Source organism: Lichenostomus cassidix, chromosome 10, assembly GCF_008360975.1.
Source record: "Lichenostomus cassidix isolate B80296 chromosome 10, HeHo_3.0, whole genome shotgun sequence".
Classification (NCBI taxonomy): domain Eukaryota; kingdom Metazoa; phylum Chordata; class Aves; order Passeriformes; family Meliphagidae; genus Lichenostomus; species Lichenostomus cassidix.
The window spans coordinates 311,552-335,836 of NC_139491.1; the positions used below are offsets into that span (position 1 = coordinate 311,552).

Sequence of the window (24,285 nt, forward strand, 5' to 3'; positions counted from 1 at the left end):
CGCCCCCGCCTTTCAACGCCGGTCCAGTTTCCCGGGGGCAGCGCTCCCGCCCCCCCGCCACAGAGCCCTAGGCCGGGTCGTTGTTCAGCAAAGATGTTTACTGGCAGAGTTCTCTCGGCCCCCTGCGGGGCTCAGGCCTTGGCCTCAATCATGGCCTCCATCATGCGGGCGCTGTTGGTGATGGCCGTGGTCAGGAAGATGAACTTGCACCCTGCAGGAGAGGCCCGTCGGTGCCCCGGCAGTGCTGTGGGGGAGCACTGACAATCCCAGCCCTGTCCCCAGCCATTTTCCAGGAGAGCTGTGTACCTCACCACCCTCTTCCCCATGGGCTTCAGCCAGTGCTGGTCCCAGAGCACAGACTTGGCTGCATGCTGCAATGGCAGGATCCCCAAGGCTCCTGCCTGCTCCCTGCCCTTCCCAGGCTGCTCCTACCTCTCTCCTTCCCCAGGAAGCGGAGGGCCGCAATTTCAGAGAAGGTGCAGCCCCCCAGGAAGACAGCAAGGACAACACGTTGGGACTCCCAGGCAGGGTTGTCCTCCACAGCACTGTCTGTATAGAGAAGAGTGCTATAGGACGTGCCAACCGCCAGCCGCGCTGTCCCCAGCTCATCCCTACCACTACCTGAGATGGCGAATTCGTTGCCATTGAGCAGCCGCACGACCTCCTCCAGGCCCTGCCAGCCCCGGCGTTCCAGCACCTGAGGGACAGGCGGGGTGTCAGGCTGGGTGCTAGGCACTGCTCAGGAGGCTCAGAGCACTAGATGAACCCCATCAGCCCCACCCCTGCTGGACTCCCCAAAAGGAAGTGGGGGCTTGAGGGGATGCCCCCTGTTCTCTTGAGTGGCAGATGAGCTCACCTGCTCAATGATCTTACAGCTCAGGGGCATGTAGGCCCCGCCGAAAACATATGCCATGTCCCGAGGCATTTTGAGGTCATACTCGCCGTCCAGCCGAGGGATCTGCAGGGACGGGTGACACCAGGGGTACAAGACAAGGCTGTTTGGGGCCTCAACCGCTCCCCCCAGAGGCAGGGGGCAGGAGGGACAGATGCTTGGAGCACAGCTCTGTCCTGACTTCCTGCCCCCCCACACCAGAGCCAGGGCCAGCACTGCATGGCCTGGGTGGGCTGTGCAGCAGGGGCCAGGGACAGAAGTGTCACCTTGCCAGCACCCTAGGACCTCTCATTACCTCAGGATGGAGGACACAGGGCTGCCTGCTCATTGCCACTGCTGTGTTTGAAGGAGGCAAGGAAAGTCCCAAGTCTGCACTGCACTCGCAGGGCTCAGGGTCGGGGCAGAGTGGGAAGCTGGCAGTGACCCCAAGCCGGGAGAAGCCCCCAGGCTGCCTGTAGCAGCTGAAGCAGCTCTGGCCCTGAGCTGTGTGTCCCTGAGGTGCCAAGCCTGCAGCCTGGGCACAGGCACAGGCTAAGCAGAGCTCTCTGCTCTGTGGGCACTGTGGCCAGCCAGCACTCGAGGACGTACCAACCCCAGCTTCTTGCTTATGGCTCGGAAATTACTCTTCCTGGCCAAAGAATTAAATGCATCTGTGATCTTTCCTGGAAAACATGACAAGGAGAAACATCTTAAGAGGCTGTCTGGATCCCAAAGCCAGGATGGTAGAGCTGTGTGCTCTGGAGAATGGCTGTGGTGGCTGCCAGCCCTGGTGCCCCCACAGCAAAGCCCACTGCCCTGCCTGCAGCACTAGCACTGGAGACACTGCCTGCAGCCCACACGTTAACCATGTGCTTCCAGCCAGATCTGAGGCAGTAGCTCCCCTTCCCAGGTTCCTAGAGACATGGGGCAGTGGGCTGGCTCACCTGCAGCACGGTCTGTCACCAGCTTGCTGACTTTGCTCTCCACGGCCGTCAGGGTCTCCCCGGCTGACTGCTCCGTCAGCAGCCCGATGCGCTTCAGGTTGTGGAAGGTCAGCAAGTGCTCAGGCCCGTAGCTCTGGGAATGGGGCAGCTGGATCAGTGCAGAGCCCCGTCTGCGAGCACGGGAAGCAGACAGTGTGTCCCCTCTGCAGGGTGGCACAGGTTGCTCAGAGCCCTGTGACACGCACAGGGCAGGGGCAGGTAGAGTCTAGGGCTCATGTGGAGCCTCTGGAGGCAGAGTCTGTCCTGTAGAGACAGCCTGGGTATTATGGGGCTCATGAAGAGCCTGTGGAGGCAGGGCCCATGCCCAGGAGTGCTGCTGCCCAGCGCCTCATGGCCAGAACCATGGGAACCCCCATGACACAGCTCTTGCTCTGCAGTGACTCCCTGGATCTCTCACCTGCAGGTACTGGGTTTTCAGGGAGCGGTAGTCCTTGGGGATGAGACCTGTGGTGAACACGAGGTGAGCCCTGTGCCAGGGCTGGGGTTCAGAGCCACCACTCTGGCCCAGCACAGTTGGGCACTTACCGTTTTCTGTGATGGACAGGAGGCACATAAGGCGCAGGCTCTCGATGGGGGACACCTGTGGGGAGCAGGCAGTGAGCTGGGGCAGAGTGGGGCAGCTGGAGCAGGCACCCCCACGGTCTCACCTGCCGGTCAATGTGCTCTTCAATGAAGCTGGTGCTCTCACGGATGTCAAAGCCCTCCAACAGTGCTGTGGCAGGGGCACAGGCAGTGTCACCCCAGGGCTCTTGCCAGCCCACTGAGCTGGGGTCTGAGCTCTGGGCTCAGCAGCCCTCCTAAAGCCCCAGGGCATGGTGTCCTCACCCCACCACACAGAGGGTGCAGCCTGACCCTACTAGGATCTTGAGACACCCCCAAAAAAAGGGACTGGGAGGATGATTGCCACGTGGGGAACACCCAGGTATGAGACTGCCTGGGCCTGGGGCAAGCGAGGTCATGGGTCTAACTGGGACGGGGATAGGCATAGATAGGGGCACGGAGCAGCACTCACAGTGTTCAGCTTTGATGGTCTCTTGGAAGTCCTGCTTGGTTTTCTTCTTCATGATAGACTCACAGGCACCAATATCTACACAACCAAGAGACACAGCGGCTTTGGAGGGGAGAGGGCTCTGCAGGCACTGGCACACACCAGTGGCTCCTGCCCCGCCTCTCCTGAGCACATATAAGGTCCCCCGACCCCCTGTTTTCCCTGGAACTCCAGCACTTGCAGTACAGCCGGGGGACCCTCCCTCCCCTCAGGTTCCTACGCAGACTCAGCAGGCGATGCTCCTGCTTCAGTCCCTTCAGCTCCTGGGACACAAAGTCTTTCATCTGCTTGATGTCCATGCCCCGGCGCCGCTGCGGGAGGGAGAGCACGGGTGTGGTGGCCTGGCTGCAGAGGGACAGTGCTGCAGGCATCCCTCACACCAGGGTGGCACTCACATCATACTGTGCCTGCAGGTTCCGTGACTTCTGGCTCAGGAAGCCAAACACGCTGGAGAAGTGCTCATTCCGAATCTGGCTGAACACCTGTGGAAGCACCGCAGCTGTCAAGGCCCAGCCAGCTGCAGCTCTGAAGACACAGACCACAGGGCCAATGCTCCCCAGCAACCTGCACAGCATGCTGGCCACGTGGCACACTGTGCCCCAAAACACTGGCTGGTGGCACTGCGGCCTGTGTTGATGCATACCTCTGATCCAGGCCACACCATAATCTGAGAAATGCTCCTAATGGATCAGCTTTGATGAACAGCACCTGGACTGAGCTCCTCTCCAGCTTAGCAGAAACCCTCTCTGTTCCCAGGAACTAGTACTGTCTAATGAGCTTCTGTTTTTTAATGAACAGCCTGGGAAACTTACTTTTGTAACCTGAATAAAAACCCTAGTGGAATAATATTTTCATTATGAAATTCCATAGTTAGTTACCAACCTGAATTGTGGCCAGGATGGAAAATTACTATGAACCTTGTGACTCAACAGGAGGGTCTTCAGTACTGCTTTCTATCCTTACCCTTTCCTACACTTTTCATTCCCCCCTTATTCCCCACCTCCACCTCCACCGCCACGTAGATATTTTTGGGTTGATTTTGGTTCGGATTGATTTGGAATTTTTGTTTGCTTTTCGTCTGTGTGCTTTAACCATTTAAAACTTTGCCAGCAAATTTTGTCACGCTGCAGCTCTTATATTAAACCTGTTCTTGCCGATACCTTAGCCAATACACTTAGGGTCGCTTTCCTTAAGCAACCTTTAAATACTCATTAGTGGCACAGCCTTGCATGCAGGGACTCTGACAGGTTCAGAAGCAGAGCTGCACCTGCAGACCAGGTTTGTCTGATCTCTATGCCCTAACCCATTCTCTGGGGACCCAGCAGCCCCCAGCCACTCCTGCTCAGGCTTAGGGGAGGGAATGATCCACTCTGCCTCCTTGGTGGGAGCACCAAGGGGACTCCTCCAGGGGTTGTGAGGACTCACTTTGTCCTGGGAATTGAGCAACACCTTAATACTCTTGTCAGAGGAGGTGACATCCGGCCCAAAATCCACGCTGCCTGCAGGGGAAAGTGAAGAGCTGCTTTGTCCCAGACACAACAACATTCCCACATGCACAAGCCTTGCTATAAGAGGCAGTAGAGACAGTAGAGTGAGGGCTGCCCCTGTGGAAGACCTCCAGCAGCACTCCACATTGGGACTGCCCCTGTGGCAATGCCAGGCACAAACCCTGCAGATGCTGGGTTTGCCAGCTGTATGCAGAGCCCCTTGCTGCCCTGTTGCCGTCCCCAGTCACCTACCACACTTGATGCGGAAGGTGTCGTCCACAAGCCCCTCGTAGACCACTTGGGAGCAGAGTGCTGTCACGTAGTCTGTGTCTGCAAGGACAAGAGCCAGAACCAGGCTGCCCTCCCGCTCCTCTTGCCATCCCACACAGGCTTTCCCTGCCCCTCTGGGAGACGTGCTGCCCAAACTGCTCCTCCCTGGCCGCTGGCTTTGCCCCAGCCCACCTCTGTCCATGAGAAAGACATGTCCAATCTCAGGCCTCCTGCCCTGGCCTTCACTTTCACTCTCCTCCTCCAAGTCCCGCCACAGCTCGTAGCTCATCTGTGAGGAGCAGAGGTGCCAGGGTTGGGGAGCAGCACCAGGCTCCCACCAAAGGCCATGCCACACTGTGGGGCTGACGACCAAGGGCAGACACAACTGCTCCCCGCTCCAGGGCATGGGGGGCTCCACCACACCCCAGCAAGCAGCAGCTTCCACTCTGCTGCCCATCTTGAAATATGGGACCCCCCCAAAAACCTGCCCAGGAGGAGGCATAACATGGTGCCACCTGTGTGGTGATGTGTTGCCACCCAGCTGATGGGATCCAGGTCCCTGCAAACCTCACCCCTGATGGAGACCCAAGGGACCCCCGGTGCAAGCCACACCTTGGCACAGCGGCCAATGCCGTAAGTCTTCCCAAAAGGCCCATACAGGGAGTTCAGCAACTGCAGGGCTCTGGCAACCGGGTTGATCCAGCGGTGATCTCCCTCCTGTGGGACCAGGGAGTGAGTGTGGGCAGCTGGCTGGGAGGGACTGTCACAGCAGGGGATTGGGCTCGGAATGGAGCAGGCGCTGTGCTGGGAGCTTCTAGGAGGAACGTAATGGGATGCTCTGAAGCTGCTCAGCAGGGAACAGCCACTCCCCAACAAAAGCCACCCCTAGGTAGCAGACAGGGCTCAAAGTGTAGGCTGAGGGGCTGAGGTCATCCTGCCACATCACACACCTGTACAGCACCTTGTCCCTACCCCACTGAGACACAGGGGACAGGATGGGCTGCCACCCTTCCTCCAGTGTCCCACTGACCAGGAAGTAGTCGCGGAAGAACTCAGGCAGCTCCATGCTGATGATGTCTTCATCCAGAGGCAGCAGGTAGAAGGACCATTCATCACAGGTGACATCTGGGTTTGGGACAGGGTTACGGGACAGTTACACAGCCCTGGGCAGGAAGAACCTCAAGAATCACAGCAGTCCCAAAACAGGGCATGTGGAGCTCCAGCCAGGATGGGTGGCAGAACCCTCTCTCTTCAGGCAGAAGAGAGGGACCGATGATGTGGAAGACATACACCTGCCTGCAGGCCAGGAGCCAGCCTCAAGAGAACTCATGTTCCCTGCCCACCTTCCTGTCCCTGCCCACACAGGGATCCCAGCACTGGGATTTAACTGGGATTCTGTGGTGCCAGCTACCCTGAGCCAGCACTGTGGTTTTACTCACCACCAAAGACCCCCTCTTCCTCCAGTACCATCTCGCAAGCATAGAACTGGAAGGGAAGGGGAAACCCTCAGGGCCCGGCATGCTCTGAGCAGGAAAAGCTCTGGAGGCACCCACTTCTTTCCCAGATGTCACAACACTTGAATTTACTTAAACATTTCTGGGTTAGAAACTAATCACTTTTGGTGCCTACAGATGGGGTGGAAGGTGCGAAGGCCAGGCAGGCACAGAGTGACAGGGGAATGAGCAGCACCATGGGTCCCACTGACCTTCTGGGGGCTGAAGATGATCTTGTACTTCCTGCTCCTCCCTGACATCTTGTCAGCGTTGACAATATCTGTGGACACCCCGCAGAGACCCTGCACAGCTGCCCACCCTGCCAGGCACAGCTCCCCTCGGCCTGTGGTCCCTCAGCTCACAGAGCCTGATCACCCCAGGCACAAGTGAGACCCCGGGCACGGGACTCGCTGAGAGCCCCTCTCAGGCCTATGCACAGTGGCAGCCCAGAGCACCGGACCCAGGTGAGGGGCACCTGCCTTTGGGGCCACACTCACCGGCGATGAACCTCATCGTCTTGACCCGCGGCCGCACCAAGAAGCAGAACCTGCATCACAGAGGGGACCGAGGGGCTCATTGTACCCCTCCCTGCGTGCCCCGGACCCGTCTCTCCGCAGCTCTGCTCGGGCACCAGCAGGTCCAGCAGAGACACGCTCTGTGCTGGGAGAGGCACGCCCGGCCGCGGGCATCGTCGGCGCCGGGGCACTCACTGGTCACTGGCGCCAGGGGCCGGCCGGGTCTCCACCTTGTACAGCTTGTCCACGTCGTGCTGCTGCGGGGACAGGGCGCGGGTTCGGCGCGGGTTCAGAGCGGGCGAGGGCGGCGGACAGGGGCGGCCGCGGCTGTCCGACCGGACCCCACTGTACCTTCAGGATGGACACATTGGCGATGCGGTCCAGGGGGCTCATCAGGTCGGCCTCGATGAACAAGTCCTTCTTCCCGGGGAGCTGCGGGCAGGCAGGCATGGGCCGGCACCCACGGGCTGCCCCGTGCCGTCCCCTTCCGGGCCAGCCCTGACTCCCGATCCCCTACCCTAGGGCCGACACCGATCCCGCCGATTCCCTACGCCCGTCCCGGTGCGGGATCCCTGCCCCGGGCGGTCCCCGCACCTGCTCCAACAGGTAGACGAGCTGGTCCCGCGCCAGCCGCTTCAGGATCCCGAAGTCCGGCGGCTCGGGCGCGTCGCGTCGCCCGGCGAGGGCCATGGCGGGGCCGGGTCGGCACCAGGAACGCCCGAGCGCGGGCGCAGCGCGACCGGAATTCCGCGGCGGCGGAAGCGCGGTACCATAGCAAGTCACGGACGCGAGCTCTCAGCGCGTTTATTGGCCGAAGCGGCCGCAGCCCCGCAGGTCACGTGGCCACGCCGCGTTCCGCGAACAGGCGCTGCAGCGCCTCCTCCAGGGCCGCGCTGGTCCCGCGCAGCCCGGACACCACACGCGCCGCCCACCGGAAGTACTCATGCACGCGCTCTGACGACCACCCTGCGTGGACACACACAGAACGTCACTTCCGACTCCGCTGCATCGAAAACGGCGCCGCACACCCACAGACCCACAGCACCCATAGACCCACAGCACCCACAGCACCCACAGCAACAGTACCCACACACCCACAGCACCCACACACCCACAGCACCCACACCAACAGTACCCACACACCCACAGACCTACACACCCACAGCACCCACACACCCACAGACCCACACCCACAGCACCCACACACCCACACACCCACAGCACCCATAGACCCACAGCACCCATAGACCCACAGCACCCACACCAACAGTACCCACACACCCACAGACCTACACACCCACAGCACCCGCACACCCACAGACCCACAGCACCCACAGACCCACACACCCACAGACCCACAGCACCCACAGACCCACAGCACCCACACACCCACAGCACCCACAGCACCCACACACCCACAGACCCACAGCACCCACACCCACACACCCACAGCACCCATACACCCACAGCACCCACACACCCACAGCACCCGCACCCATCCCAGGGCCAGGGCAACCTCAGCGGGAACTGGGCACCTCTGTCCCTCAGCCCCTCAGCATAGTCAACGGGACCGGCCGTGCTGCGGGCTGGGATCGGCTGGGCTCGTACCGCGGGCGGTACCTTGCGGGGTGCAGCGGTTCAGGTCCCGCAGGTTGTACAGCTTGTCGGCCAGCTTGACCAGCTTGGCCCGGCGGCTGCAGCCGGGGGCTCGCTCGACCTGCAGCCGCTTCCGTTCTGCCTTCGGCAACGTCTTGTCGTCGGTCACCTCCTCTACCACCCGCCGCACCTCTACCCCGAACCACTCCTCGATCTCGGAGAACGTGGTGTCCGTGTCCTCCACTGTGTCGTGCAGGAGGGCAGCCTGCGGCGAGGAGGGGGACTGCAGGAGTCCGGGCCGAGCAACGGGGAACGGGCAGGGAAGGGCAGGGCGTTACCTGCAGCACCACTATGTCGGTCACGCCGGCCTCATGCGCCAGGATCCTGGCGACGCCTGCAGCGAGAGTGGAAAGGTGGCAGGTGGCACCGGAAGACCAGCAGCTCCGGGCCAAGACAGAGGCTCCCGGGGGAGAAGGGGCAGCTGTGCTGCACGGTGGGCAGTGAGGTTTCCCCGAGATCATGGGCAGGGGAAAACCCACGGGCACATCCTGCGCCGTGAATCCTTAGGCTGGGCAGGCAGGAAGGTCCCGGGGGCTTGCACTGCCCCCAAGGTGGGTGCTGTCCCCAGTCCCGGCAAGGGCGACTGTGACAGAGTCGGGGAGCTGCGGGCAGGCAGGCATGGGCCTGAGCAGCTCCCGTGGGCACCGTCCACAGCAGAGCAACAGTGTGGGGGGAGCCCCCACAGCCAAACACACCGCTGGGGCAGGGACGAGGGCTGCAGTGCTCCAGGGCCTCTGCCCCAATCAGGCTGAAGAACGTGGTAAGGGAGAAGGGACTCGCCTCTCTCCAGGGGCCAGGGTGAGGGGCTCCCGGGAGTTGGCGGCGCTCGGGGGCAGGAAGGGGTCCCAAGAGCGAGCGGTGCTCTGGGAGAGGGGCCGTGGGGGTCTCCCGGGAGCGGGACGCGGTGCCGGGGGGTTTCCGCACCGATGGGGTGGTTGATGTAGGGCGTGCCCTCGGGATCCTTCCGCCGCTGCGCCTTGTGTTTCCTGGCCGCAAAGTCCGCCGCCTCCAGCAGCCGCGCCATCTCGGACCCGAGGGCGGGCGCCTCGGAGCCCATAGCCGCCACCTCGGAACCCACTGCCGGCTCCTCGGAGCCCATCTCCGCGGCCTCGGAGACCGTGTCCGGCGCGACGGAAGCACCGCAGGCGGAGGCGGGTCCCAACACCGTTTATTGCGCGCTGGGCTCCGACCCGCCCCACCCCCGCGGTAGCCGGTACAACAGCGTCCCGTCGGGAGCGCGCACCTCGCGCCCGTCCCCCGCTCTCCGCTCCGGTCCCGCCTTCGGTGTCCTCGCGGCGGCGCTCTGCGCGCGCTGGTCCTGTCGCAGGCGGCGGCGCGGTGAAGGGCAGCCGCGGCTCCGCAGCACCCGCCGCACCACGTCGGTGCTGACGCCAAACCCCTGGGCCAGGCGCTCCAACGGCCACTCCTCGGGCAGCTCCTGCCGCAGGAACCTGCGGGCGTGGGCACGGTCACCGGGGCGGTGATTGGGCGCGGCGCGGCGCGGCCCGCCGGGTCTCGCGCTCACCGCAGCTGCTCCATCGCCTGCCAGGTCAGGGTGCGATCGGGGGCTCCGCGACCCCCGCCCAGCTCCCGCCGCAGCCGCTCCATCCGCGCCGCCGCCCGCCGCCGCCGTGCCCTGTGGGGGACACACGTGAGCGCCCGGGCCAGCACAGGCTCCGGCCACGGGCTGACCGCTCCGCACCTCTCCGTCTCCTCCAGCGCCGGGTCCGGCTGCTCCGGGTCCCCGGGCCACGCCGCCGCCGCCCGCCGCGGGGCCCCGGCGAGGAGCGGGACCGCCCGCAGGCCGCGTTGGAGCAGCGCCGCCATGGCCGGGAACAGTCCCAGGAACGGGCGGGGTCGGCGGGTGGGGGCGGCCCTGGCTGGGGAAGCGTGGGTCTGACGGGTCCACAGCGAGGCGGCCGCTGGAGGGCTTCGCTGCAGGCAGGTGGGGGATCGCAGACACGAATGCAGCAGGGCACGGGCAGGGGCACAAGGACCAGCCTTCGTTCCTGGCAGAGGTGAAGCTAGCTGGGGCGGGCGGCCAGAGCCATGCGCTGGGCCCAGGCTCTGTTCCGGAGTCTCAGCAGCCGGCCCTAGAGTTGATGGAGGTAGCCAACTATCCAGCAGTCCTGGTTGTCTTGCAAGCACAGATGGGAGGAAGGCTGAGCCTCGGCCACGTTACCTGTGCTTTTCATGCTGTGGATGTGTGAGGCACTGGCATGGTGCAAGCTGCTGGCATGGTGTGACACACTGGCACGGTGAGGCTCTGCCATGGTGTGAGGCATGTGCCTGCTGCACGTGAATGGCAGTGGCAATGGGAAGCTCCTGGACCACAGCACCGCTGAAAATGCCATTGTCTGTGGCCTGCTCTGGGCTGGCTGGGGAAGCTGGGGGACAGCTGCCTCCATGGGAGGATGACAGACTACCAGCATCACCTGGAACAGCACAAACAGATGTGGATCTGTGCAGAGCCAGCAGCTCTGCAGGTCAGCAGCCCCCCACTACCCTTCCTGGTGGGACATTATTCTGGCAATCCCTCCTTTGCCTCTGCTCCCCTGGTCTAAAGGCTGCAAAGTGGATGAAGCCGATGGCAGGGAGCCGGGCAGGGCTGGGCAAGGATGGAGGGTGAGAGCATGGGCAGGGGGCTGTGTGGTGGGAGTGAGGCCTGGGAAGAGGCTGGGCGCTGTGCTGTGTCACCATGTCCCCTCCCACAGCAGCTAACGTACCCCTTTGACTTTCTGGCTTCTCACACTCCCCCCTGCCTGCACATCAACTCTTTGACCTGGGGAACTACTCATGGTTCTTGTCTGTCCCTGCCAATGGGGTGCTGCAAGCCTCAGACAGACACTACCAGAAGTTACCAGTGCCCCAAGCAGAGCATGGTGACCCTTCTGCCATGTCCCTGCATCCCTGAGAGCTCCATCCAGCCCACCCATTCCTCCCACCCTGGCAAGGCCAGGTGTATCCATAGGAAGGTGATGTGTACTTACAGTCTTCAGCCTGGGTTCCAGCACCACAGAGCTGCTGCTCTCTCAGCTGCAGTCCCTTGGGGTGGGCACAGGGCCGGGTGGCTGCTGCCCGTGCTGCCCTGCCCCTCAGCCAGCCCCTGCCCAGCGCCCGGGGGCCTTCGTGCCGCACATGGTACAAGACGCTCCGGCCTCGAACACAAAGCATGTCCGTGTTGTTGGGATCTGGGCCTGGGATGTTCGGCAGCATGGCCTCGGCTCTGGGGCTGTGTATGACCCTGTGTCCCAGGGCCTGAGCTGGGACTCCCAGGAATGAGAGAAGCATCATTAAGTCATGGGTGTCATGGTCCCCGAGGACATCCCAGGGAAACTGCAGCTGGAAGGAGGGAAGGAAAATGGCCACGACTTAGTTCTGTAGGCCTTGGCAGGAGATGGGAAGGAGAAGTCTTCTCTAGTCATGCACAGGTGCTTACTAAAGCATCCCCCCACACTTTGTCCTGAGGTATGCCCCCACAACCATTCCAGACTCACATCATGCTGGAGGCACGGCACCTGATCGGCCTGCACCAGAACCAGGACCCTCACCCTGCCCCACCAGAGATGTTTAGTGCCCAACCCACTTCCTGCTATCCTTCTGCCTCGGCTGTGTGGGGTGGCTCTGGGCAATCCCATTACCTGGCTTCTGAGGGTGTGGGATCCCTGGGTGTCAGCTGTGGGGAGCAGCCGAGAAAGCTGGTCAGTGATGCCCAGGTCTCGGATCAGCTTCTCACGCTGCAGCAGAGCATTTACTCTCCTCCTCTCTTCGTGTTCCACAATGTTCTGGGGCTGCATGGAGTTGTACTGCACCTCGGCAGAGAAACACCTGAGCTCTAGCAAAGCTGAAGCTGGGATAATATACAGGTGAGACAAAGCTATGAGCTGCTCCAGCCCTGGGGACAGTTACAGTCTCAGGGTGGGACAGGGATCCCAGTGAGAGCCACAGTGGGAAGGGACAACACTGATGTTTGCAAGTACTGCCAACACAAGTTGTCGACTCTGAACTTCATGCAGGGAGTCAGACCTGGAATTTCTGCTCAGTGGGAGCACCCACTGCCCAGCATAGCTCCTGGAGCTATGTCAGTGGCTTGGAGAGCCCATGGACAATGCTGACACTGAGGTACCTTTCTATCCCATGTCTTAGTGCTTCTGTTGGTTGTAGGAGCTGTGCTTTTATTCTGGATCCTCCCTGTTTTCTTTTTCCTGGTGGTAGCTTCCAGCTTTTCATTTTTCAGGCGAATCTCTTCCAGGTGCTGCCTGACACAGAACAGCAGAGTCACTCGCTGGCTCAGAGCCACAATAGCAAAAGACTATGGGGCAGCCTTCAACCTGAGGACATTTACTGCAGGCTGAAGTTCTGTATGAATATCCCATAATAGAAGTGTGCCAAGAGATGGGACAGGGATGCTTGTAAAGAGACTTTTAAAGAGAGAAATGCCCTCGGATTAGGCTGTGCTTGCCAAACAGGAGGGGAACATTTGGGAAATGGTGTCTCCAGGATCCAAAAGTCATTGGAGTCCCCTTGCCTCTCTGGGGATCATCCAAAAGGAGCTGCTTTGCTGTGGTGCCAGAGCACATACAAGCTCACTTCTTTCCCTTCCCCTCCCACTTTCCCCACTTCCTTACACCTGCCAAGCAGCAGAATTGTTTCTAAGGAGGCATCAGAAGCAAGTGGTCTCCATGCCACCTGTGAGAAGTGGGTTTCCACAGGAGCAGTGTACCTGGCATACTCTTCTCGTGCCTTGGATGCTACTGTTTCCTGGAAGAGGGACCTGCCCTTCTGGAAGAATGGCTCGTACTTCTCTGTCCCAGGTGCTGGGTAGATACGCCGGAACCCACCCAGGTGCTCGTTCTCATAGGTCTCAGCCTGTGCCAGCCAGGCAGCCTGGCTGCTCTCCTGCTCCTTGCGCCTACAGCAGGAGAGAGAACAGGGAGCTGTGGAGGGAGGCTCTGGGGCAGGCAGAGCTTAGGGCTGATATGTTCAGCATGTCCTGGGGTTATCCCAGGACTCCTGATGGAAACAGCAGCTGGAGAGAGCCCCGCCTTGCCTGCAAGGCAGCAGGCTCACTGAACACAGGCTTGTGAAGGGACATGCAAACAGAGGAAGGGGAAACCCTCAGCCCTGGAAAGGACCCCTGCCCTGGAGAAGGGCCCATGCCCTGGCAACTCCCAGTTCCTGAGACAGGGCTGTGGTCCCTCATGTGAGCATCCCTGCCTGCCCAGGATGCTGGCACTGCCTATCCCCAGTGAAAGACATGACAAGCAGGTGCAGCTTGGGAAGAGCTCTGTCAGGGCCCAGAGCACCAGGTGTCACAGATCTCCTGGCACCCAGAGAGGAGCTCTGGCACCTCCTTGCAGGATGCAGATGGCTTGGGAGAGCTCAGAGGCTGCACAATGCCATGGCCTCTGGGAGCTTCTACCAGCCAGCCCTCATGTTATCCTGCTCTGTCATACCCTGTCTTTGCTCACTGGGGACCTGCAGCACTGTGGGGGAACAGCAATACCTGGACTCACGGGGAGTCTGGATGGCCTGAAGGAGCCGTTCCTTTACCCGTCGCTTGTCTTCCTCCAGCACCTTCTTTCTGTCGCAGGCATGCACGTTGATCAGGTTGAAGGTGTCACACAGAAGCGCATCCTTCACCTCATGGTCTAGCTGAGAATCTGTGTTGAAGCTGGGAGAGTGGTTCACCTGCCAAAACAAGCAGGTAACCTAACCTGGCACTCCAGCTCCCAGTCCATGGCCCCAGCCACACCCCACACTGCGCATGGATGCTCTTCCCTGTGTCAGAGACAGGAAATAGGAGGCCACATGCAGCGCACTCTCCTGCAGTGTGGTGCCCACTTGTACTACAGGTCACCTGGATCCCACACCAGGGGGCAGGCAGGGGGCAGCTGTCACAAATTCAGGGTGCTAACAGGACAAGGGGTCTGAAGGCTTGGGAAACTCCCTGTTAGAGGGTGTGCAGGAAATGGGTTCTCTTGGATCCTGCTCACAGTAGGGTGTTAGGCTTCACAGCCTGGTTAATTCTGTAAGCAAGTTGGCCCTTTCAAATTGAACAAGCCCCGTTCATCCCAACCAACCCTTCTGTCCTTGTGACTCCCTTGTCTCTGAGCTCTCCACTCCATCCTCACCTCTAGCAGCCATGGCTTCAGCCTTCTATCCAGCAATATGTCAAAGCCCAGGATCTCAAAGCAGGCGCAGCCAGTAGTGTGATTGGGAAAGCAGCTCTGGTAGTTGTGTTTCACCACTGCGTGAGCCGAAATCAGTGTTTTTATGACAATGTCATCAATATCTGCCCAGAGTTTTGTTGTATCATAGCTGTGCTCTGCCATCCAGGCGTTCAGAGTGGATAGCTTCCTGTGGGGGGGACAGGAGGTGGTAAGGGCTCAGCTGTGTCACCCCAACAAAGCTGGGGTAAACCAGTGTCCCCAGGCAGTGTTCTTGCAGTGCCCAGACATGCCAGTACCTCTTGCTGCCCGTTGTGTCATCCTTGACAAAGTTCTCATTGCGTTTGTTGATTGCATAATTGGTCAGATGCATGCAGATGTCACCCTGGCAGGGAACCACAAGAGACATGTTCACTCTGAACCACTGAGCAAGAGCAGAAACAGCCCCACCAGATACTCCCATGTTCTTTTCTGCACAAAGCACGGGCAGAATAGGAATGGTGTGGAATTGAGCATGCTCATTAGGCCAGAAGCAGGACGTGCTGTCCAGAGACATCAAAGGGGCTTTATTCTGCAGGTTTTCAAAATCTGATGGGGTGAGACCCCAAGAAACCAGATCTGACTTTATTGTTGACCAGGTTTTGAGCAAGAGATTGGAGACCTTCCAAGGTTCCATCCAAGCAAGCAACTCAATGATTCTGTGGTAATGCCAGTAAGCAGCCCAAATGTGGGGCCTTGGGTAAATTTACTATCCCTCCTGAGATACCTCTTGTGAGGAGGAGGAAGGGGTGTAGAGGAAGAAGAGGAAAGCAGCAAGATGGGACTCCTGAAACCCCCACTACCTGCCTTTTCAAGGCCTGGAATGCCCCCAGGACAAGTTAAGGACTGACACCTACAGATACTATAAGAGTTTTCTTGAAACTTCCTTTTTACCAGGTTTCTGCTGTTGTGATCGATGTACCTCATGGTGGCAAACCGGGCCAGGCCCTCCTTGTAGAGAAAAATCTTCAGCGGGTCGCAGGATGTGACCAGCACGTAGATGCGCATGTCAAACTTAAAGCCATCGATTAGGAAAGGCTGTGAGGAAAGAGGCAGGAGCAAGAGTGAGGTGAGGAACTGCTCCATCTACCTGTGCTGCTCAGCAGAGAGCGGCAAGCTTTGTCTGTGTCCCCGATGTGCTGTAGCCACACCCACACCTCCAGCAGACCTGAGGCTACACGGGGAGCATGGGAGATGCTGGCAGAGTGAGGAGGCAGGAACCCTAACCCGGTGTTCCGGGACTGTCCCAGTACCTCAGAGATGTACTGCTGACAGATCATGCGTTCCCCATGCTTGATCTCCTCTGGGTGGTGGGTTATAAAGATCCCTCTTCCCTGGCAGCTGTTGTCAGGCTTGCAGATGAATGTTCTTACTTTCCTTGTGGATCTGTAGGCATGGAAATCTCCGTAGCTGTGCAAGGAAGGGGTGACTATCACCAGCTGCAAAAAACACCCCTCTGAACTCTCTCCTAACAGCTGAGTACTGAAACCATGGCACTGCATGCCAGCACACACTGAACTTCTGCAGCAGAGGAATAGAATGCCCATTCCTAATCCACAGGAGTCACAGATTGGTCCCTGTGTGACCTGACCCAGCTCTCCGCATCCTACCTTTTCCTTTCATGCATCTCCACCTGTACTGGGAAGTCTGCAGAAGAGGTCACTACGGCCCATGCCAGTGCAAGTAAGATTGAGCTCTGGTGCCCAGAGAGAGCAGGCGAGCAGCCTCCCCCTCCCTGTATCACCCCCTTCCCCACGGCGCTGTCCCACACCACTCACTCGGCTGGCAGGCACCATGTGCGGGGGAAGATGCTGTACTCCTGCGGGAAGAGCCGGAGCATGCGGTTCAGGTTGCGAGCCAGCAGGTCCTTACGACACAGCTCAATCATGCCTGGGAAGTGGTTGATTTTCTGAAAGTGGGGCAGAAAAACCCACATCAGCAGAGGCCCTGCGAGGATGGATTCTCCCAGCCCCGAGGGGAGCCTGTGTGCTTGGAGAACCAGCAGCAAGTGGGAAGCCAGGTGTGTGGCTGCCTTGAACTGCTGCTGGGGGGTGAGATCGCTGCTTTATCTGAGCTTCACTAGTGATTTATCTGCCTATACCATCTCAGTCCTGGAGCACCATAAGAGCTGTTTATCATCAAGGAACATTTATTTCACAGCACGTTACAGGGCTGGAATGCTCCTGCTCCCACCATAGCTGCCAAATGCTGCTGGTGACACCAACAAGGAACATGGCTTAAAGAAAGGCATCTGACACTGCATCCTGGAGCTGAGGCACACTGGCACAGGACACTGCTTTAGATGCTTCTGTTTCACTCTGCCACATGCTCTTCCATAGACAGCCTTGTGTCACCCTCCTCCCTGAGAAATTCCTGCTGGGCAGCCACTTTGTTTACCTGGAACCGTTTCATTTCCATGAGGCGCTCCAAAGAGACCAAGCCGTCCGTCCAGTACACAGTCCACTCCTCATTTTCTCCTGCTTCCTTCAGCCCGCATTGCTGCGCCGCCCGCCGCACTGTGCCAAGGCAAGTGGTGACAGGGGCCAGGCAGGGGAGCCATGTACAGGGACTGACAAACCCCCAAAATAACCAGGGATGGAATGTGAAACAAATCTCTGGTCTGAGAAGCCACATACAGGAACAGACATCCCCCAAAATAATGAGGGTTGGAGTATGGAACAGCTTCTCCAGGCTACAGTTCCCTTCTCAGAGGTATAAAGTATTGGCAGGATCCCTTGGGAGGTGTCAGGAACACCAGTTTTATCTGGCCAACGCCACAAGCCTCTGGCTGCAGATGCTGTGGGAGCTCTTAACCCTCTAATTCCGCCTGTCTTGAGGTGCCAGGGCCTCTCAACAGCAAGGTTGAACATACCACGGGTCTTACACCTCACAGGAAGATACAAATCTTGGGAAGGTGTGAATTTAATCTCCCAAATAAAAGGTCTTTTGGTAGCAGAAGACAGCTCTGTGACAAAAGGTCTCTGCTGGGATGGTTCATACTATTACCAAATATGAATTTGGCAGGGCTGGGGAGGTGATGGGGGTCCATGCACACCAAGATCCCTTAGCAAAGTAGATTAATAACACCCCTCAAGGGCCAGGAGTTTGTTCTTTCAAGATCCAGCTTGTGAAAAGAAAGAAGAGTGGACCAGCTCCCTGGAGTCACCATGGATGGACAGTACAGGGAGAGAACTTCCAGGTACAGATCCTGCCTGTTCCACTACCAACTTTACCTTAAACAGTTGGGAACCCTCAGGTCCTGTCTCCAAACCCAGGTATCCCCTTGCACTGTACCTGATGGAACCCTTCTTGCCCATTTTAGCTGACAGCTGGCAAATGTAAGTGGGGGGGTTGTCAAGGGCTCACACTGTTGTTGCACATTTTAAATCAGGGGAAATCTCAATCCGAAGTGTGACAAGCTCCCCACTAACACAGGTGCCCTGTGCCAGTCATTGGCAGCAGTAAATAAACCAGTGGGAACTGGATGCCAGCCCTGCACCTGGCTGTGTGGGCACCTGGAGGAGCCTCCAGGTGTGAGCTGGAAGCCTGCAGGCACGCCCCAACTGCTCTGACTTACCACTCTCGTACTTGCAGCCGCTCAGGTTGATGGAGGGGACACTGGAATAGAGAGAGATGAGATGACAGTAGCTCAGTGAGGCACCAGGCACGGGACGGAGTGGGGACACAGCCCGGATCTCTCACACACACACACAGCCAGGCCGGGTTCGGGCCTGGAGACGGGCAGGCTGGTCCTGAGCATGGAGCCGTGCCTGGGTGCGTCACACAGGGGATCGTGGGGCAATTTCAGGGGAACGTTATTTATTTTGGGTGAGCGGGGCCCCGGACCGGCTCCCGAGGGCTGGGGAGCGCCGGGCACTGTCTGGGCACTGTCCTACGGGCTGTGTCCGGGACCACGCGCGAGTGAGGCAGCGGGAGGCGCCCCCGGGAGTGGCTGGACGGGCTCCCTCCGGGCCTTGCCGGAGGCTGTGGCCCCACACTCGCCTGCGCTTCCTCCGCGGCTCGAGTTCGGCGGGGGCAGCGGGATGGTGCGGGGGGGCAGCGGCAACGGCCGCCTCCTCGCCCGGAGGGGCTCCCGGGGGAAGGTCCGGGCCCACGCCCTCCCCGTCGCCGCCACCGCCTGCCGCCGCCATCGTGCCGCTGCCGGACCCGCCGCGTTCCCATGGCGACCGGGCCATAGAGACGAGGGCACTGCAAGCCAGAGCGGCCCCATGAGGGCACGTGACAGTCAGTTCCGCGTCCTCCAAAGCGCAGCGGCCCCTGCCGTGCGGCGCGGAGGCAGCACCGCCGGTGCCATCAGTTCTCCAGCAGCCGCGCCAGCTCCCCGCCGAGGTGCAGCAGCTCGGGCTCGGGCAGCAGGTGCTGGCGGATAGCGCTCAGGGCCTGCACCTCGGTGATGTCTCGGTAGAGCGTCTCGGCGGGCAGCGGCAGCAGCCCCGCCAGCTCGCACAACGCCACGACGAAGGGCTCACCCGCCTTGGGGCCGAAGCGGGGCGGGCGCGCCCACAGCAGTACCCGCAGCCCGCGGCCGCCTCCGGCCCCGGGCCCCGCCGGGGGGTCGCCCCGCGTGGCCAGCACGTTGTAGGCCAGCCCAGCACCGCCCAGGTACTCCGCCGCCCGGCACACGGCCCGCGACACCGGCTCCAGCGCCACGGGGCTCGCGGCGAAGAAGAGAAACGCGGGGGCCGGTCCGGCGCGGAGCAGCCCCAGGCGCGGCCCCAGCGGCTCGGCCGGCGCCTCCTCCAGCGGCAGCGGGCGGCCCAGGTAGAGCCCGTGCAAGTGCAGGTGGTTCACCGAGGCGCCGCCGCCCAGCCCGTTGAAGCCCACGCAGAATCCCGGGTGAGCGCTGAGCAGCGCCGCCTCCAGCGCCCCGTGCAGCGCCGGGGCCGTCAGCGCCTGCGGCAGCCTCCGTGCCGGCTCGGGCAGCAGGAGGACGTGTCCCCGGTCCAGCGGGCTGGCGTTGATGGCAACCAGCAGTGGGTCGGGTGGCGGCTCCGGCCCCCCGGTGCGGCGCAGGCGGAACAGCAGCTCGGCGGGGCGCAGCCGGGTGAAGTTGAAGGCGCCGGGGTCGAACGGGTCCCGGAGGCTACGGACCGGCTGCGGCGGGCGGCGCTCGGCGCTGCGCTGCTCGTTCAGCTGTGCCACGAGGCGCACGGGGCCGGGCAGGACGCGGGTGGGCAGCGGCCCCAGCCGGTACCGGAACAGACCCCGCTCCATACGGTCGCTCCAGCCCGCCAGCAGCACCTGGTCGAACCGGGAGGGCGCGGAGTCTGGGTCGGCCCACCCGGCCGCCTGCAGCACGAAGTCCTCCTCGCCGTACACGAACTCCTCGAGGCTCGGCTCGCCCGCCTCCCCTCCCGCCGTCGTCTCCGCCATTGCCAGTCCGAGGCGAGCACAGCGGCAGGCCCGAGAGTCCGCCGCACGCGGGCGGGACTAGGAAGCGAGTGTGGACGCATTTTCCCCGCCCCGGGGCGGGCCGTTGCCACGGCATCGGGTGAGTGACGTGAGTCGGGAAGCGGCGCCATGGGCGGCTCGGCCAGCCTGTTACCGCGGGACGCGCTGGGCGAGTACCAGGTACCCCCACCGGCACGGCGGGAGACGGGCGGCTGCAGTGGGGGGCACGGGAGGGTGGCGCGGCCCCGACGCGGAAGGTGCCCAGAGGCCAAGGAACGCATGGCTGGGGTGCCCTGGGTCAGGCCTTGGCCCCTGTACTCCTGCTGACCCGTGCTCTCTCCGCAGGAGCTGACGTTCCTGAGCAAGCAGGAGATCTTGCTGTAAGTACGGCCGGGCGGAATGCCGTAAGTGGGGCGGCATGGAGGCGCGAACCCTGGCTCCCCGCCGGGCCCCTCTGCCGCGGGGCACGGAGAGCTCCGGCCCTGCCCCGGGGCTCCCGTTCCGCCGAGACGCCCAGCTGAGCTGGGAGGTGCCGGTGGCACTCCCTGACAGCTGGGTGTCACGGGGCGAAGGTCCGCGGGTGCTGCTGGTGGCGCGGGCTGGGCCAGTGACTCCCTGACCAGCGGGGTAGGGGCTGGGGGGCCGGCCCGAACCCGCGGTGCTCCCTCTGAAGCCCCGGACCTCGGGGTGGGCAGCAGCCAGATCGGCTCTTCTCCCTGGTCCTGGGAGCAGCTGTGGGACCCCCGGCCAACACGCTTCCGCCCGGCGGAGCTGGCAGGAGCTGTGGGAACAGGCCACCGGGCCCTAGGAAGTGCTGCCGGTGCCGCCGGTGCCCAGAGGGGCTGCTGCCACCCCACTCACACCACAGAGACGCTCTTTTTCTTGCCTCTTAAGTGCCTACAAGAGGTTCAGTGAACTGCTGCCAAAGGAGGAGAGGGAGAACACTTGCTCCGTGCGGGTTCCCAAGAGCCACATGCTGATGCTGCCTGAGTTGCGGGTATGGTGCCTGGCAGACACGGGACACTGCTGCTCCTAGGTTAGGGGTGTGTTTGGGCAGCAGCACATGTACCCATCATGGCCTTGCTGTGCCAGTGCGCTGTCTTCAGCTGTGCCAACAAAGAGCTTCCTTATCCCTACTGAGCAACTGAGGATCCCAGGGATCCCTGCTGTACCATGGAGGATTCCAAGGATCCCTGCTGTGGAGGATCCTGAGGATTCCTGTTGTGCTACAAAGGATCCCGCAGATCTCTGCTGCACAGGGCTGCATCCCAGGAGGCACAGGACAGGTTTGGCTGTGCCACAGGTGATGGAGTGGTGGCAGTGGGGCACCTGCTCACCTTCTGAAGCAGCAGCCAGATCCATTGCATGCCTGATGAAGCCGTCATGGCCCAGCCCTGCCTGAGCTATTCCTGTGTCTACAGGCAAACCCCTTCCAGCACCGGATCTGCCATGTGTTCTCAACCTCAGAGACTGGGGATGACAGTATGTCGTTTGAAGACTTCCTTGATATGCTGAGTGTCTTCAGTGATTCTGCCACCTCTGACATCAAATCCCACTATGCCTTCCGAATCTTTGGTAAGGCTGGGGATGGGTGCCGTGTTCTGGGATCCCTGCACCTTAGGGGAGCAAGAGTGGGGTGATGAATCCATGTTCAGGAGGGCTGGCAGTACCCTTGGAGCAACCACGGGGATGGTGGCTTTAGGAACTCCCTGTGGGTTGGTTGGTGAGGTTCATGGAGCGGTGTAGTGCCAGTGTGTGTGACTCTCCGGGGTCACTGTGGCCTTGCCAAAACCTACCTTTTCTCTCTTTACAGACTTTGATGATGATGGAACTCTGAACAGGAAGGACCTGGAACAACTGGTGAACTGCCTGACAGGGCAGGGCGAGGAGTCCCGGCTGAACAGCGCAGAGATGGAGCAGCTCATCCAAAACGTAAGGCCCGTTGGCCAGAGCAGGGGCACTGCACAGCCCTAGGCAAAGAGCTCACCACTTGCCTTCCCCGACAGATCCTGGAGGAGTCTGATATCGACCAGGATGGCACCATCAACCTCTCTGAGTTCCAGCACGTTGTCTCTCGCTCCCCAGACTTTGCCAGGTGTGGTGGTCTCCAGGGGTTATGTGGGGGTTCATCATCCTGATTGCTGAGCTGGTGCTGGGGCAGAGCTGGTGGTGGCAGGAGGGCAGGGCTGCTGTGTGCCAAGTCTGTGGTAAAGGCAGAGGGAACTGCATCCCATGCTGCCTCTGCATCCCAGGCTGGCTCTGCAGAGCCTCTCCCACACGGGGATGCTGGTCCCTGCAGTGCTGGGTGCTTGTGAACTCTTTGTGTAATGTAGCAAGCAGGTGCTGAACCTGTCATGTCTCTTGCAGCTCCTTCAAGATTGTCCTGTGAGCCCTGTGGCTGTCCAGCAGCACTCCTCCAGTTCCTCCAGCACTCCTCCAGTTCCTAAAGCTCTTTGTGGGCTCAGCCATTTTCTCTTTCAGGGTGCACAGGCCCAGCCCCTCACTGGCCCAGCTATGCTGCAATACTGTGGGCAGGAACCCTCCTGCTCCCCTCTCAGGTCCGAGGAATCTGCCTCTCCTGCAGCCCCTCTGCTCTCCCAGCACTAGAGTTTGAATCCTTATGCATTCCAAGGGCAACTCTGCAGGTCAGGAAGAAAGAGTTGCTCCTGCCTAGGGCCACTCTGCACCAGCACAGCCCCTCTCTGACCTCAGGACCAATTCCTATGTTGTGCCTTCCAGCAGCAGGCAGGGAGCTGCCTCCCCTGCCAGCCTCTTCCTGTCTCTCCTGTATTTCTGGGAGCCTCCCTGCAGCCACATGGATCCATTTCTCTGAGCCATAACCCAAACATGGATCCTCTGAGCAATAACCAAAATGTGGATCATTTTTCATGAGCAATAACCCAAACAGGGGTGCTTTCTCTGAGCAGTCACCCAAGTGTCACTGTACAGGTGCCACCCCACAGCAAAGCTGTTCCCCCACGGCTGTGCTCAGAACCTGCTCTCCTCCTCCTCCAGCCTCTCCCTCTCTGCCCCTCTTCTGGCTCCAGCCCAGCAGCTGCTCTGCCATCCTGGCCTCTTCCTCCCCCAGTCCCTGTGAGGACAATTAAAGGGCTCTGGTTTCACCCTTGCTCTTTGCTGCCTTTGTCCGTCTGTGGGACGGGTGCCACGAGGATGTTGGGGACATGGGCTCCTGCCAGGCCCCTCTGCCTGCGTGCCAGCCGCCTCTCCACGGGACAGGTTCCACGTCCTGCTCCACGACAGCCCTTTCCATGGACCACCTCCTTCCCTCCCTCCTCCACACTGGGATTGTTCTGGGCAGCACAAAGAGCTTGATGCTCAGACCAGAGGCACCAAGGGAAATCCTGGGCAGGCGAGCAGTACCATCACTGTGGGCAGCACCAGGGTCCTTTGTGCTTGTTCAGGCATCGTGTCTGCCCTGGCCTGCAGCCAACAGCCCTGCCAGGACCGGTGGGGGGCCTGGGGTCCAGCTAGCTCACTGGAGCCCCCACGATGGGGCAAGGCAGCCGACGGCTCTCAGGGCTCTGGCATGGCTGTTTCTCATGCAGTAGGTCCTGCTCCTGGCGCTGCGAGCCCTTCCAGCTTGCTGCCCCATGGTGCTGATGGTATCTGCCCGCCAAGGCCTGTGCCCCTGCAGCCCCAGGGCTATGTCTGCTGGCAGCTCACCAGCCAACGCCTCCAGTGGCTTTTTTGATGTCCCAGAACAGGCTGTGCAGGAAGTTCAGTGCATGGGTCCAGCTGGGAGCAAGGCAGTGATGGTCCCTCGGGGCGATCCTGCTGGGACATGCCAGCTCTGTGGAACTCACCACTTCCCCCAGCCCTGTCCTGGCACTCTTGGTGCTTCCCAGGTGTGCAAGGGCTTAGAAGCAGCACTGCACCACAATCCCAGACACAGCCCTCAGTCACCACAGAGTCAGGTCCTGCTGGCATAGTGTCCACGGTCTGCCCACAGCAGGGTGGGATGGGGACAAGGACCTGCTGCTCCCTGCATGGGCACTGGGTCCCACATGCAGCACAACACTATTGCCTTATGAAGGGGGCTGTCACAGCCTCTCTCCTGCTGTGGGCTGCCTCCCTCCCAGCCCCAGGCACCAAATTTTCTTGCTCCTGGTCACCTCGGCCTTCTCCTGTTTCTCACAGTGCCAGGATGGCATCACCCCATCCCTCTCTGCTCCCCCACCATAGGGGCTCTGCCTGTACCACACTGCCACAACATGGACCTCCAGGCATGGCCCCAGGACAGCTGAGGGCTGCCCGAGTGACAGCCTGCCAGCAAATCACAGGGACCACGGGCACAGCCCC

General features: G+C 60.8%; 5 protein-coding genes and 1 long non-coding RNA gene across 13 annotated transcripts; 2 read left to right on the forward strand and 4 right to left on the reverse strand.

Moving 5' to 3' along the window:
* Positions 1-77: 77 nt before the first annotated feature.
* VPS33B (VPS33B late endosome and lysosome associated) lies at positions 78-7,482 on the reverse strand. Of its 4 annotated transcripts, none has more exons than XM_085070158.1 (23): positions 7,283-7,482; positions 7,040-7,120; positions 6,884-6,942; positions 6,671-6,720; positions 6,386-6,453; positions 6,120-6,165; positions 5,711-5,805; positions 5,293-5,397; positions 4,873-4,969; positions 4,663-4,740; positions 4,349-4,422; positions 3,319-3,405; positions 3,144-3,234; positions 2,888-2,962; positions 2,523-2,587; positions 2,401-2,455; positions 2,273-2,319; positions 1,816-1,948; positions 1,481-1,554; positions 857-958; positions 619-697; positions 433-549; positions 78-211 (listed from the first exon to the last, which is right to left on the reverse strand). In XM_085070158.1, the coding sequence occupies exons 1-23, from the start codon at positions 7,376-7,378 to the stop codon at positions 132-134; spliced, it is 1,854 nt and encodes a 617-aa protein (XP_084926284.1). In that variant the 5' UTR covers positions 7,379-7,482; the 3' UTR covers positions 78-131. The 4 variants fall into 4 exon arrangements, with proteins under 4 accessions (XP_084926284.1, XP_084926282.1, XP_084926285.1 ...); XM_085070156.1 differs by having other exon boundaries at positions 6,884-6,945; XM_085070159.1 differs by having other exon boundaries at positions 622-697; positions 7,283-7,481.
* Positions 7,477-9,443, reverse strand: HDDC3 (HD domain containing 3). The gene is made up of 4 exons (XM_085070162.1): positions 9,269-9,443; positions 8,623-8,678; positions 8,309-8,549; positions 7,477-7,654 (listed from the first exon to the last, which is right to left on the reverse strand). The coding sequence occupies exons 1-4, from the start codon at positions 9,441-9,443 to the stop codon at positions 7,524-7,526; spliced, it is 603 nt and encodes a 200-aa protein (XP_084926288.1). The 3' UTR covers positions 7,477-7,523.
* A 52-nt stretch (positions 9,444-9,495) lies between these two features.
* On the reverse strand, positions 9,496-18,860 carry LOC146432480 (tubulin polyglutamylase TTLL13-like). Of its 2 annotated transcripts, XM_085070140.1 has the most exons (16): positions 18,556-18,860; positions 18,131-18,171; positions 16,951-17,069; positions 16,332-16,462; positions 15,807-15,963; positions 15,448-15,591; positions 14,814-14,899; positions 14,479-14,704; positions 13,851-14,035; positions 13,068-13,256; positions 12,471-12,603; positions 11,986-12,156; positions 11,335-11,686; positions 10,527-10,779; positions 10,047-10,353; positions 9,496-9,980 (listed from the first exon to the last, which is right to left on the reverse strand). In XM_085070140.1, the coding sequence occupies exons 1-16, from the start codon at positions 18,747-18,749 to the stop codon at positions 9,513-9,515; spliced, it is 3,156 nt and encodes a 1,051-aa protein (XP_084926266.1). In that variant the 5' UTR covers positions 18,750-18,860; the 3' UTR covers positions 9,496-9,512. The 2 variants fall into 2 exon arrangements, with proteins under 2 accessions (XP_084926266.1, XP_084926267.1); XM_085070141.1 differs by lacking the exon at positions 9,496-9,980 and having other exon boundaries at positions 10,298-10,437.
* On the forward strand, positions 12,070-17,511 carry LOC146432481 (uncharacterized). Of its 4 annotated transcripts, XR_014854211.1 has the most exons (5): positions 12,070-12,210; positions 12,361-12,466; positions 12,597-14,051; positions 15,451-15,622; positions 16,029-17,511. It is a non-coding gene; the product is annotated as an uncharacterized LOC146432481 (long non-coding RNA). The 4 variants fall into 4 exon arrangements; XR_014854213.1 differs by having other exon boundaries at positions 12,361-14,051; positions 15,946-17,511; XR_014854210.1 differs by having other exon boundaries at positions 12,361-14,051.
* On the reverse strand, positions 18,356-19,994 carry GDPGP1 (GDP-D-glucose phosphorylase 1). The gene has a single exon (XM_085070161.1). It carries the CDS (start codon positions 19,945-19,947, stop codon positions 18,868-18,870), a length of 1,080 nt encoding a protein of 359 aa, XP_084926287.1. The 5' UTR covers positions 19,948-19,994; the 3' UTR covers positions 18,356-18,867.
* A 59-nt stretch (positions 19,995-20,053) lies between these two features.
* On the forward strand, positions 20,054-23,092 carry CIB1 (calcium and integrin binding 1). The gene is made up of 7 exons (XM_085070164.1): positions 20,054-20,145; positions 20,311-20,345; positions 20,860-20,962; positions 21,387-21,540; positions 21,779-21,897; positions 21,972-22,060; positions 22,333-23,092. Exons 1-7 carry the CDS (start codon positions 20,095-20,097, stop codon positions 22,352-22,354), a joined length of 573 nt encoding a protein of 190 aa, XP_084926290.1. The 5' UTR covers positions 20,054-20,094; the 3' UTR covers positions 22,355-23,092.
* The last annotated feature ends 1,193 nt before the right edge of the window (positions 23,093-24,285 follow it).

Coding starts and splice junctions, on each gene's coding strand:
- HDDC3 (XM_085070162.1), bottom strand. CDS start 9,443: ATGGGCTCCGAGGAGCCGGCAGTGGGTTCCGAGGTGGCGGCTATGGGC. Junction 8,679..9,268: donor CTACATCAACCACCCCATCG/GTGCGGAAACCC, acceptor CTCTCGCTGCAG/GCGTCGCCAGGATCCTGGCG. Junction 7,655..8,308: donor GAACCGCTGCACCCCGCAAG/GTACCGCCCGCG, acceptor GTGTCCACGCAG/GGTGGTCGTCAGAGCGCGTG.
- GDPGP1 (XM_085070161.1), bottom strand. CDS start 19,947: ATGGCGGAGACGACGGCGGGAGGGGAGGCGGGCGAGCCGAGCCTCGAG.
- LOC146432480 (XM_085070140.1), bottom strand. CDS start 18,749: ATGGCCCGGTCGCCATGGGAACGCGGCGGGTCCGGCAGCGGCACGATG. Junction 18,172..18,555: donor GAGCCGCGGAGGAAGCGCAG/GCGAGTGTGGGG, acceptor TCTCTATTCCAG/TGTCCCCTCCATCAACCTGA. Junction 14,036..14,478: donor TGAAGCCATGGCTGCTAGAG/GTGAGGATGGAG, acceptor TTGTTTTGGCAG/GTGAACCACTCTCCCAGCTT.
- VPS33B (XM_085070156.1), bottom strand. CDS start 7,378: ATGGCCCTCGCCGGGCGACGCGACGCGCCCGAGCCGCCGGACTTCGGG. Junction 5,398..5,710: donor TCTTCCGCGACTACTTCCTG/GTCAGTGGGACA, acceptor CTGGTCCCACAG/GAGGGAGATCACCGCTGGAT. Junction 1,949..2,272: donor TGAAAACCCAGTACCTGCAG/GTGAGAGATCCA, acceptor CCCCATTCCCAG/AGCTACGGGCCTGAGCACTT.
- CIB1 (XM_085070164.1), top strand. CDS start 20,095: ATGGGCGGCTCGGCCAGCCTGTTACCGCGGGACGCGCTGGGCGAGTAC. Junction 21,898..21,971: donor TGGAGCAGCTCATCCAAAAC/GTAAGGCCCGTT, acceptor CTTCCCCGACAG/ATCCTGGAGGAGTCTGATAT. Junction 22,061..22,332: donor CGCTCCCCAGACTTTGCCAG/GTGTGGTGGTCT, acceptor TGTCTCTTGCAG/CTCCTTCAAGATTGTCCTGT.